This window comes from Corvus kubaryi, unplaced genomic scaffold (genome assembly GCF_017639235.1).
Source record: "Corvus kubaryi isolate FWS band 111438036 unplaced genomic scaffold, C.kubaryi_AGA036_p1.0 37397, whole genome shotgun sequence".
Lineage (NCBI taxonomy): Eukaryota > Metazoa > Chordata > Aves > Passeriformes > Corvidae > Corvus > Corvus kubaryi.
Genome location: NW_024581136.1, coordinates 13,376,305 through 13,388,823, shown reverse-complemented (window position 1 = coordinate 13,388,823; position 12,519 = coordinate 13,376,305). Strand labels below are relative to the sequence as shown.

The 12,519-nt window shown below is 41.1% G+C and overlaps 1 protein-coding gene across 10 annotated transcripts in view; it reads right to left on the bottom strand.

Annotated features, from left to right (window-relative positions):
• Positions 1–12,519, bottom strand: part of MCF2L2 (MCF.2 cell line derived transforming sequence-like 2) — a 159,893-nt gene that overhangs the window by 20,137 nt on the left and 127,237 nt on the right. For all 10 annotated transcript variants that reach the window (XM_042042066.1, XM_042042067.1, XM_042042069.1 and 7 more), the window contains 5 exons: positions 8,666–8,887; positions 7,299–7,391; positions 6,816–6,894; positions 3,666–3,738; positions 492–601 (listed from right to left, as the gene is read on the bottom strand). In XM_042042066.1, coding sequence (XP_041898000.1) covers positions 492–601; positions 3,666–3,738; positions 6,816–6,894; positions 7,299–7,391; positions 8,666–8,887 — 577 coding nt within the window. The remainder of the gene's footprint in view (positions 1–491; positions 602–3,665; positions 3,739–6,815; positions 6,895–7,298; positions 7,392–8,665; positions 8,888–12,519) is intronic.

Genomic DNA, 12,519 nt, shown 5'->3' with positions numbered 1-12,519 from the left:
TCTATTGTATTTGTGGCCTCAAATAATGGAGGAACTTTCTGTGACTGAGTGTGGGTTTATTTATTTACTGTACACCTGAGGGGAGCTGATATACACAGAGCAGCAAAAAACTCTCCTTGACTTACAGCAAAGAAATCAGTTAGCAAAGTCTGTAGAAAAAAATTTAAATTAAATATGTCTAGAAATCAACTTGACCAGGATACAGAAGGTTAAAACACAAATACTATTGTCCACTAAGTTCTACTTTTAAGAAACACAAGTTTTATAAAGAGCACTGTAAAGCATCAAAACTCAGACTTAAAAGTCCTAAACTGGTAATGCCTTTTGGGGCTCATGGATTTTCACGGTACAGTCATTCAGCTTTGCAGCATTGTTTTTTTGATGTTGGGTTAAAACAAAGTAGATTTAAAGTATCCTCATCAAACTCCAGAAAAATGTGCAAATATAAAAATATTACCCTTTGGAAGCAAAAGCTCTCTCAGACCTCCTACCTCTCTTTTGTCTGGCGCTGGGACTGGAATTCCTGTTTTTGTTGTTAGATGCTTCCGCATTTGATGTCTCAGATTTGTTTTCATATATACTTGATGACTTCCTGCTATACCTTGGACAAAAGAAATACAAAAATAGTAACATTCCTGGTTAACATCTGATAAAGCACTGAGTACTAAGCATCTTTTTTTACCCTCAGACATGGAAGCCTAAGGAACAAAGTGCTGGTTTTAAAATGCTCTGTGCTATAGAAGCCTGCTTCTGTGCAGGCATGTATGGTGGAAAAAAGTCATCCTGCCTCCTCTCCACACCACACAGTGAGTTCATCAGAATTGAGAAGGAAAAACTGAAGAAACAAAATGGTTGTCTGGTTGTTCTTTTTACAAGTGCAGCAGATTTGAAAGGCTGGAGTAGGAAACCAGGTAAGAAAATAAAACCCCAATTTTCCATCTTTTGCAGCATAAATACATTTGTCTCCAAGAGAGAAATGGATACTGGATGGTCACGTAGAGGTCATACCATGCATAGAGCAACATATGAGTTCTGTTGACTTCCCCAACTTCTGTTTCTTCTGCTCTTTGGAAACATGAATCCCAGTGGGATATCCCTGTCTGCAGCTGAGTCACAAATGAGAGGATCCACCTCCACAGATCTGCCCTGGTACTGGCCTTGGGTCTGTAATGGGAAGGATGGGCCTGCCCCAGGTTTGTAGGACATTCAAGCTGCAAGGTTTGAACGAGGTTCTCATCCTCATTGTTTTGCAAATGTCTGGTGGTTTAATCTGGGTGTTTGACTGCTATCTTTGGCAGATTGCTCCACATAAACCATTGTATCTACGCATTTGAAATACTCCTTGTCAAAGCGCTTGTTATTGACATGTATCAGCAATTCAACTGCTGCTGACAACACAGGAACTGCTACACTTAACATTCACAGGGTTTGTTCTGCTGTAAGGCAAGGTCCAAGATATCATTAAAAACATAAAAACATTTTAAATACTAGAGATCTGTAAATACCTTTTCTAAATAAAAGGCAGTCCAGGACTCATTGTTTTGCATTTGAACTTCTGACCTGTTTCTGGTGGAACCTTAGCAAGGTCTCTGTTACCTCCTGTACTAAATCAAAATGTGATTTCTCAGCCTAATGTCAGGTACAAAATTGGGCTCAAAATAAATACGGGAACAAATCCAAAGTGCACATACATTTCCTTATTCTTTTTCCTCTGTTCCTTCCCAGCTAGGCTGGGATAACTGTGAAACATGCAGCTGACAGAGTTAAAGATTTACAGCTGTGAGAAAGACACCAAGAAAACACACAAGCTTTTCTGAAACAGCATTTGCAGCCAAATTCCAAGAGTTTGTATTTATCCATGTTCACAGGATATTTTTACATGGATGTATGACTGCATCAGTCATTTCCAACAAAACAGATAGTTAAGCTGTTAGAACAATAGACTATTTGAGTTTCATATTTTAAATAGATTAGAAAACAATACAAAGGGATCATTTCATTATCAATGAAATGCAGCAGCCATCCCTTGAGAGATACAGAAGCAATAGATGCCACAGGGCATCTCATTTTAGGGTTAAACAGTGAACTTTGTGGAAGAATTTGGAGAGAGAGAATTGAAATAGACTGAACAGGACTTAAGGACACTCCATAACTGCCTGTATTAAGGACACTGGCTCTAAGTGTCCCTTTTGCCAACACCTCAGCTCCAATCCCGAGTCAGGATCAGAGCTCATGGAACCTCATGGAATTGCAGTCCCAAGTGATGTGGTGGCATGCAAACAGTAAAAGGGATAGTCTTTGTCATGGACCAGATACAGCCTGGGGAGGGGAAAGCATGCTGCAAACAGATTTCCCCAGTGTCACAGCAGAGGTTTGACAATTCCCAACAAACAGTAGAGTCACTGTCACACATGGGCAACCCACGAGGAGGTGTCTGTTGGGTAGGTGACATGGCAATGATTAATTAGCCTCCATCTGCTGGCAGAGCACTGATGATGCTGGCTGCTCTTTAGCAATGCTGTCTCCACTGGCCTCTCACAACTGGGGCTCACGTCAGTCACAAGCACAGACTGTGCCACATGGTGGCTTTTGCAGTCCAGCCTCTTCCTTCCCCTCCTGGCCTCCACCCAGCATCCCCAAACAGGCTGCAGAATGGGCTCCCCAGTCTGAGGAATTCTGGATCCACCATTTCACATCAACTACTGCAAAGCCAGCTTGGTGCTGCAGTTGCCCTGCCCTTGCTTCTCTTGGGGACACATATTACAGATAATGGGACACCCTGAAGTTGGCCATTCATCACTGCCCAGAGCATTGTTCGTTCATGAAGACTCACTGTATTCTTCCTGTTCCTATAATAACCAGCATCTAGAGCAGGAGCATCTGACCTATCCTTTTCTGGCAGCTGGCCAGAGTGAGGACAGCACTTCATTTTTCCTTTGGTGTAATCCACTAAGGACAAATAGCTGATCACATGGCCTTTCTTCCTGGAGTTAATTTTTTCTGTTGACATATTTTGTCTATAATTTCTGCTCTGGAAAATCTCACTTTAAGAGCCTTTTAAGAAGGGCACATATCTGGATTCTTCTGAAACATTTTTGTGATTGCACTTCATATATTACTGGAATAATTTTCTCCTATCCCCAAGGTGGTTCTGCTGAAAGATTTCCACCCTTGAACCCTAAACGAAGCAATTTAACCAAGCCTAGAGAACATATGGTGCAGGATTAATAGCACTACATCTGTTTAATATCTCTTGCATTGAGTTGTACCACTCTCAAAGGCTGGCTGTTACCCAGGATCTCCTATTTTGGTTGCTAAAATTTTACAGTGATATCCCATGCCAACTTACATTACACTTGCCCAGCAACTGGGTCATTGCAAAATTTGCTGACAGCTCCTTTTAACATCCTGGAAATGTTCCAATACATTTTGTCTAAACTTGAGCTAATATTTGAAATGAATTCTGCATTGTGATATTAGTTTTCTCTTGAGCAAACCTTTATCTATATTTGTATATCTTTAAAGAATTTGAAGACAATTAAGTAAATTCATACACAGGAAGCTAAACACAAAAATTTAAGGAGAAAATTTAAGAATTTATGTGCTGAAAAAGCACAAAGGCAAGACAAAACATGGCCCTGATATGCCATGGCAGCTGTGGTTACCTGCTTGCATTGGAGGAATCCATTGGTGCATGATACACACTCTCAGTGATTCTTTGGTGCAGTTGACTTGCTTCTGTTAAAGACAAAGTAAAGAATAAATTGTTCCAGATTGTGTAAGTTGCTTCTGTGTTTATGTAGAAGGTGGGAGAGAGAAATAGGAGAGGAGAGATTTTGACTGCCAGTGCAATCAAAATGGAATGCTTGTACTTGAAGAGAAAGTCATTTCTTAATGAAACATTTTAGCTCACCAAACAACTCTTCTACTCATATTTTCACCGCAGAAGAGATTTCTTCCCATCCTACCTTCTCTTTACTCTGTACCTCTTCCTAGCTAACTGCATGATATGGATCTAAAGAATGGACATAATGGCCTTTTTCCCAGAATAAAAGTTTTGTGGCTCACAGCTTTTTCTGGATTTAGCAACACATGTCCATCTGTGCTTTTGCATACTCAGCCACATAGCAGAATATATCCCCATCTCTGCAGAATGGTTTTGCTCAGCATCCTGGACAAACAGTAATCAGAAAATGTTATTCATATGCTGCTTGTTCACTCTTTTTGCAGGCCTGCAAGGTAGCAACAGACTTGCACTTTGTCCAGTAAATGCTGAGTGAAGAAAAATTATAAGAAAGTTGCTCACAGCCTGGATTTCAGGGCCAGGAGAGTCAGACACTGAGAAGTGAGGAAGCAATGGAAGGAGCTGCTTTCAAACTCATCCCCGGGCTATTTCACTCTGAAAGAAGATGAGCCTCCTATCAATGAAGAGAAGTGACAAGGAGACGGAGGCAGCGCTGAAAGATTAAACTCAAGTCCTTTGTTGGTGGGGTAGAAATGTGCACACTGAGTAGGGAGTCAGAAGTAGCTCCATTCCTGGGTTTGGCAACTGATCCACAGCCTTACACAAATCCCTTAAGCTGCATCAGTAATTCCTTTGCCTGTAAGAGACAGCTACGTTCTTTAGGATTGATGGATCAAGGTGTTGCCCAAAGCCTCGTTAGCATTCCATGCTCACTGCAGTGTGTGACAGGGCTGGGTACACACCGAGCGTTTGGACACGAGTGACCCATATGTTCAACTATTTATCACATACCTGTAGCCACCTTCTCTGCCCCTCACTCATTCATCTCAGCTGGTTCCTTCCAACATTCCAACCCCCTGTGCAACTCCTAACAACAGTCGTTAAAAGCAGCCAGTCAAACAAGTATATCCCTCTTCCTTCTCCCACTGCAATGCACAGTTGTAAAAATATCCAGTCTTGGATTAAGGACTCTTCTTTTGTGAGTCATTAGAAATAGAAACTTTAAAACCACAGGACAAAGCATGTGCTTCCTGACATCCATTTTTTAATAAGGAGTTTGATTCATGTGATCGTGTGGGAAGAGTTACAATATCATGAGAGATACAATTTATACCCTCTGACTGCTGTTCTGCTAGATTGAGAGCAAAGGGAAGCTTGAGTTTACTCACAGAGTAGGATGAAAGTCATCCCTGGAGGTTCTTGAGACCAGACTGAATAAAGTCTTGAGTAACCTCGTTTGAGCAATAACTGACTCTGCTCTGAGCAGGACCTTGGACTGTGATGTCCTGAGGTCCCTTGAAATCTGAAATATTCTAGAATTGTATGATCTTGGGACAAAACAACAAAGAACATCAAAATAAAAATGCTTTAAAAAACTTTCAGTGTTGATTCCTGTGTAGTTTTCTCTGGAAAATGCAAAGTAGCTCTAGCTAATAGGTCCTGTATGCTATAGAGATTTCACAAATGCTCATCTGGATGACATACAAGCTTCATTTCCTTTGCCTAGAAACACAAATGGAGGACTAGCACTCTATCCTATTAAATATGTACATTTTCTCCATTAGCAACTCTTCTGCGGTAGCCTGAGGAACACCAGCTTTTATACTTCAGAAGCAAATATTACAAACCATATCAGAAAGCCTCTAGATCTGGTCCTGAAACTACACTAACAAGAATCTTGAGGTCTTTCCTCAGCAGTTCCTGATGAACTGATCACAGTAAAATTCAGAATAAAAAGGGAAAAGGATAAAGACAAGATCAGTAACAAAAGACCAGAGTAGTAAACATTGTAAATAAGTGTATTGTTATGGGTTGGATTCAATTGCTAAGGCTGATGTTCATAATTGTTTCCTTCTACCTAAGGAGGCTGTAAGAACACATTGTCTTTGTGAAACAGACAGTTAAAATAGAGGTGAGCTCTAAAGTTAAAGCACAGACACAGGTTTCCACTTTGGACAAAGTCTGCTTAGGAATTTGAAGGATGTGGGTGGAGACCTTGCTTTAAAGAGAGATGAGTATATGAGAGAAGCAGAAAGACAGACCAAGGTGAGAAGCAATGCCAAGATCCAGGAAAAGTCTGTATTGGACACAGCTGTGGGGCTTTTTGTCCTAAGAGAATAAATAGAATATCATCTATGATAGCTATCATCACTGTGTTCCTTTACTGTCTGAAATAACCTGACTGAATTTTGTCTGTTGGGGATTCAATATCTTATATAAAAAGGGTGTCATTATCTTAGCTAATTATGAAGCTTCAGTCATTCACGGTGTTGAACAAGTCACAAACCACCTTCATAGTGACATCTCTGTAAGAGAGGGAAAGGCCATTGACCATGTTTTACAGGAGGTCACTAAGATGGAAAGATGGGACAGCTTACATTTAGAATAGAAGATGGGTGACTAGACTTAAAACAAAACAAAACCCCTCAAACCCCCCACAAAAACACTAGGACAGGGGAGCAGTTCCTGTGTCCAGTCACAGATGTCGAAGGAGACCTTTTGATCCAGGTCTTGTGAGCAGGCCCAGAGTGCAGACTGGGACCTCATCTCCTCATATACTGATGTAAATGGATACTTCTAGAATTGTGGTTTGAGGGAGAAAACAGAGGAAAACCATGTTCCTTGGACTAACTGTGAATGGAATAGTTATCCATGTAATTTATAAAATTGCAAGAAGTTTTCTTTGATCAGGACATGGCTTTAAATCCCAGCAGTGCTGCAACTGCCCAGCTGGTCCTTGCTGGCTTCACTGGTGGTACTGGCTGGCACTGTAACCTGTCCCAGCCCCATGTTGCCACACACAGCTCCAGAAGGAAGCACACATTCCCAGCTGCTGCTCTGTGAGCCCTACCTCTGCATGCTTCCAGCTGTCCTGTCAGGACTTTGCGAATCTCTGAAATCCAGGTGTTTTTCAGCTCAACAGAAGATGCCTGAGAACAAAAGAGGACAAGGCAAAGCAGATCCAGTTAAAACACGCTGCCAATCACTGGGCTGCCCTGACCTACACTGGCTCTCAGTTTTGCCAAGGATTGGAACACTGTGGTCATCTTCAAGCAAAGCAGAGGATGCTCCTCCAGATGGAAAAGTTACCATGACTCTAAGGTCCCGTCCTTGCATTTCTGTCCAGAATTCCAAGAAATTTCCCATTACTTTATTTCTTCTTTTAGCCAAAATCATGACCATATTCACAATAAATTGGCTGTTCCAGTGCCTACACAACAATGAAGCTTTCAATGGGTATTGTTTCTGGATTGTACAGGACAGTGAACATTCTTTAAGAACAATTCAATTGAAAGGAAGTAGAGCCCTTGGAAACAAAAAGGATTGTCATTACCTGAATGATATAGACTTCTTCTCTGCCATTATACCAGATCTCAAACTTCTTGTTATCCCCTTTTACATTTTCTGTAATGCCCACAGTGCTCATCTGTTTCAAAATAGAAAAGAAGGAGCTGGAATCTAGAAAATATCAGTAGTCTTTAAACTTGATTCTCTGAGAAGCAGTTTTAGAAGGCTGCATTCACTTCTGACACCTTAGGGAGTCATTAAAAGTAAAATTCAGAGCATGTTATTTCTCAATATCTAATTTGTCATTCATCTTTTTGATTGCTAAAGGGAAAAAGAATGTTTAAATTAACCCAAGCTAATGTCTGATCATGAATTTATCCTCTTTTTTTTTTTTTATTATTGCTTGATCTGTGGATCAGTTTTCAACCCCATCCTGGCCTTCGTTCACCTTGACAAATTTTCAGTTTTAGGAAGACTGTTTTTTCACTTGCCATCATTGATCTGTTGAGGTGGAAGAGAAAGAGGGTTGGAATAGGGCTTTGTGAGATTTAATGACCAATCTGCAAATCCAGACAACACAAAAAAATCTGAAGAAAATAATTCTAGATTTCTTAAATGAAAAATTCTTAATCACAGTTTTGAAGTTCAGCTGCTACTAACCAGCTTCTAATCTTCTTCCTGTATTTGTTCATGCCTCTTGTTCTCATTCACCTCAGCAATAATTCAAATATTTAGACAGTGTTATGCCACCATTCCTTCTATCTCTACATAAAGAAACTTGAAATGTTGATATGAATTGGTCCAAGCCTTGAACCAGGTTCTGCTACAGTTCCTGTCTGGGTACTCTGTAATAAGTTTGGAACATTACACTTGATGATCCATGTGAGCAGGCTAAAGCCACAAATGTCACACCAATGTGCTTAGAGGGAAAACGTGGCCTACTTGTGGTACCCACCTTAAAATGTCCTGGCTCATACCTGGAAATTTTGCTCTTGCAAGTAAAAGGGTACTTCTACTGCACTGATTCATCCGTAGCTATGACTGTCACAGAATATGTTTGCTCAACAGTGTCAACAGTAAAACTTGCAATAGAATTGCACTAGGAGGATACCCATAGGCAAAACAATGAGAGATGCAGGTCCATTTAGTCTGGCTTCTCTTTATGGGATGCTGGGCAAGAATACACAAGGTGCCCCTTTGTACCAAGCTGCAAAGAACAAGGTTCACTTCTGAGCTGCAGGACATATGGCTTGGTCTGTCTCCAACCCAAAACTAAATGGGAGCTGTCATTTATTCAGGGGTGCAAGACAGCTCCAGATATGTGCACCTTCTTCAAATCTGCTCATGGAAACATCCTCATCTCGTGAGGACACCAGATTTATTTCCCTCCCCCACCATTACTGCATTTATTACCTTTAATGAATTTTTAAAGCTGTATGAAGCTGTCTTCTCATGACCATCAGTGTTCTCCTCCCGTTTCTTGCAGAAAAGGAGAATCTTTGTATAGAGGAAGAGGTGTCTCTGCATTGGTTTGAATCTAGCCAAATCCTTCACCTTGTTGTGCCCCTTCTTGTGGTCAGTCCATACATTGAAGGAACCCTGCATCAACAGCTTGCCAAGCTCACTGACATCCCCCTAGCAGGCAAGAAAAAGAGAGAGCATACATCACATTCAAACTAGGGTAGTCCCAGGCACAGTTCATTCCTCTGGTGATGCTTAAGATTCCAGGCAGAGGCATCCCTTGTGTTGGAGAGTGCACATGTCCCCTTGCTAAACCTGTGTGGTTTCCTCCTACAACCATCAATTCACTGATTTCCATGTCCATAATTCCCAGTTTGTCTCTCCACTCACAGCTAGCATCTAAGATATGTCTCAGGATCTCTTTGGATGTGACACACAGGCTGGCCCCTCTGGTGACCTCAGAGGAAGCTTCCTTCTGACAACCCAGGTTTCAAGGCTCCTGACTCCCAAGGCAGTAGGAAGGCCCAGTGCAATCCAGTACCCAAACAAAGGCTTTGACTCTGGAAGATCTAGTTTCAGTTTCCACTCTGGTACAAGCTTCCTCCATCCCTGGGCAAAACCTTGAAAGATCTTAGATGCCTGAAGTCACAGATCAGTGCCTAGAGGTATGCAGGTATGTAATTCCCTCCCATTTCAAAATAGTCTTTACAAGCTTTGTCAATAGTTTCTTGGCTCACCATCGGCAAACTACGCACTGCTGCACAGCCCTGGGCAAAGAGGGAATGAATGCACCACAGAGCCATGAAAGTACCTCAGGGAGAGTGAAATTAGGCAGGAACCAGACCTTTCTAAGTTAAAGCTCTTGTCTGAAGACCACTGATGGGTAAATACTTCACCTGATATAAATATTTAGCTCAGATGCCACCAGAACTGTTCTGTGTTTAGAGTGGAGCAATATGTGGATATAGGACATGGCAACATCTATATGATAATGGGATTCAACAAATAATGATAATCGTAATTATCTTAACAGCATATTTTCCTAGGAGCACTTTGTATAATAAGTTGAGGGAATAAGCCCAGTGCATTATTAAAGTACTTATTTTCAACATTTGCATGCTCTGTTGATTATAAGGTGAAGATGTTGGCTCCAAGTGGGAATGTCTAATTTCTTATACTAAGAATTGCAACCTGTTCTCCCTCTCACTCCCCCTCCTCTACCCTACATTCAACTGCAAAACCAGAGCTTTATTACTTTTCCACTCTATATCTGGATATTATTAGACTCTCCAAAACATTCAGAAAACCTCAGCAATTTAGATAAGTCTGTCATCTCTAATATATAGAGTTGGATCTTTGTGCATACAGGAGTGCGGGTGTTTGCATTTATATGTGCATGTAGCTATGAACTGCAAGCACGTGAAAAGCACATTGATATGCAAAACTAAATTTAAAAAAAAAAAAAAAAACATACTTTCTACATAATTCTGACAATGGAGAGAGAGGCTCCTGTCACTCCAGGCACTGTTAAATACTGAGATCCAGAAGCTCAGTTCAACTCTTGTGATAGGTCTGTCTCACCAACCTTGAATCTGGGATTGGGATAATAGTGAGTGAGGTGGGAGGCTGCCACTGCAGAGAGAAAAAGAGACAGGGATGGCAGTCTGCAGCAATCCCACAGGAGACTTTGAATATCAGCCCACAAACACTGGACTCTCTTCAGTGTAGGCAGCAAACAGGAGGACACTGTTTCTGGTAATTTCTGCTAGTGGACAGCAATCTTTTATCCTAAAGGAAGTTTATTTAAAGTGGAGGATTTGATCACTCTCTCAAATATAATCATTCTCTGTTAGAACAATACACAGTATCCCATGTTTATGGAAGATGAGAGATCCATATGGTAATTTATAAGAATCTCTCATCATAACTCATGGACAAACTACTCAGGCCAGGTTGTGTACAAATGTTAGGATGATAGTAGGAAGCACATCTAAGACTTCTGCTCTCCACATTTTATCCTGCTTTTTTTTTGTGGTTTTGCCTAAAAATAAAAAAAAAAAAAAAAAACACCAAACCAACACCAGACTTACATATTAGCAATTTGTTACACAAGAGCTCAGCTCCTCAAATCTGCACGTGCCCAAGTCCAAAAAACAGAATATCCTCTGCAATTAGGAGCATTCATCAGCTATCACAAAACCTGCTTTCCTACTGGCATAATATCCCTCTCTGAAAGGTTTTCCAGGCAAGTATTTCTATTATGGCTGTGTGGGAAAGACTCCACAAGGTGGGGTGTGGTTTCATCAGCTATGGGAGGTGTTCACTTGCCACCACAACTGAGCACCTGGGACAGGTGGAACAGGGAGAAGAAATTGTTGGGTGATTCACATTTTCACCCTATTCAATAATCATGTAACAAACCATCTCGAGAATGCTGTCAGCATTGGGCTAAACAGTGGCCTTGTCCCACTGTGCCATGCTTTCCAGTTCAGCTAAGAAAGCAGAGGCCAAAGTCTAGTCCTTGGAGCTACTATCTGGCATTCATGAAAGGCTGGAAAATTCAAAAGTAAAATTTGAAAAGGTACAGGAATGTTCCGTTGAATTCCTGAGTACAAAACTACACACACTCTAAAGCAAGGAATAGACAAAAGGATGACCTCAACATTTATATGGACAGGAATCTGGATAAATCCCCTCTGCCGAGGATAATACTTCACCTTTCTTGGAGAAACTCTTCTTCCCATCCCTTTACAGAACTCTTTTCAAAACAAATTTTATGCTAAATTGCTGTAACTACACATTTAAACTGAGAAACACAGGAGGAAAGCTACCTTTCTCTTTGGGAACAAGTAAGAAACAGTGGAAACTGGAGAGGTGAAAGGTGTGCTGCATCCATGAGCTTCCCGTGCCCATGTTGACTGGTTCAATTCTGCAATAATAATATACAGGCTCTAAAGAGTTCTTCTAAAGTGAATCTCTGAGGCCCTCAGATTTAGCCATGACCACGATGGATAAAGTATATGCTGCTTTATTTAAATTTGTCATGTTTGGGAGATCTAAGATTACATTTATGACCTGTGGTGTTTCTCTGATCCACAATCACCACACCTATTCAGTGTTTGCCAGCGCAGTGAGGTGGCCACTGCTTCACCTTCTACTCAGTACAGCTACTGCAGGAAGAACTCACTTTCTCATCCCAAATGTAATGCACAGTCCACAGGAGCATCTCCAGCTGTGTGCAAGCAGTTAAATGAGCAAGCAGTGAAATTTATTTATAAAATCATGTTGGCAGCAGGCATGGGTTCCTCAGCTACCAGATGCACTTGCACAAAAGAGAACTATAGAAATCAAAACTCCTGAGGTCACTCCCATCCTGAAAACCAGGATAACTCTTCCCACCCAGACATTGTCTGTATAGACCCCAGCACCTTCTCAGGAAGTCAGATTCCACACAAAATAGTTTTTCTGGGTTAAAGCCTGTTACTCTGATGTAACAATTCTTTGAAGAATTCTCAGTATATTGTTTCTTTCTTGATATTTTCACCCTGCAGCTATTTCAAAATCAGCAACCACATGATTCTCAGGCCTCATTTTGCCAGGCCTGTTTCTCCTTTACGTGTCAATCACTTCCACTTTGCACATAAGGGCTCATTTCACATAGTTCTTGAAAGTCATATGACTTCAGTGGAGCTTCTGCAGAGATATATATTTGTGCCCTTTGATTTGTACCGTGGTTGCTATTTCACAGTTCAGATAACAAGTTTGCCAGTTACTGGCATGGATTCCATTACCCACTTCAAATGGAA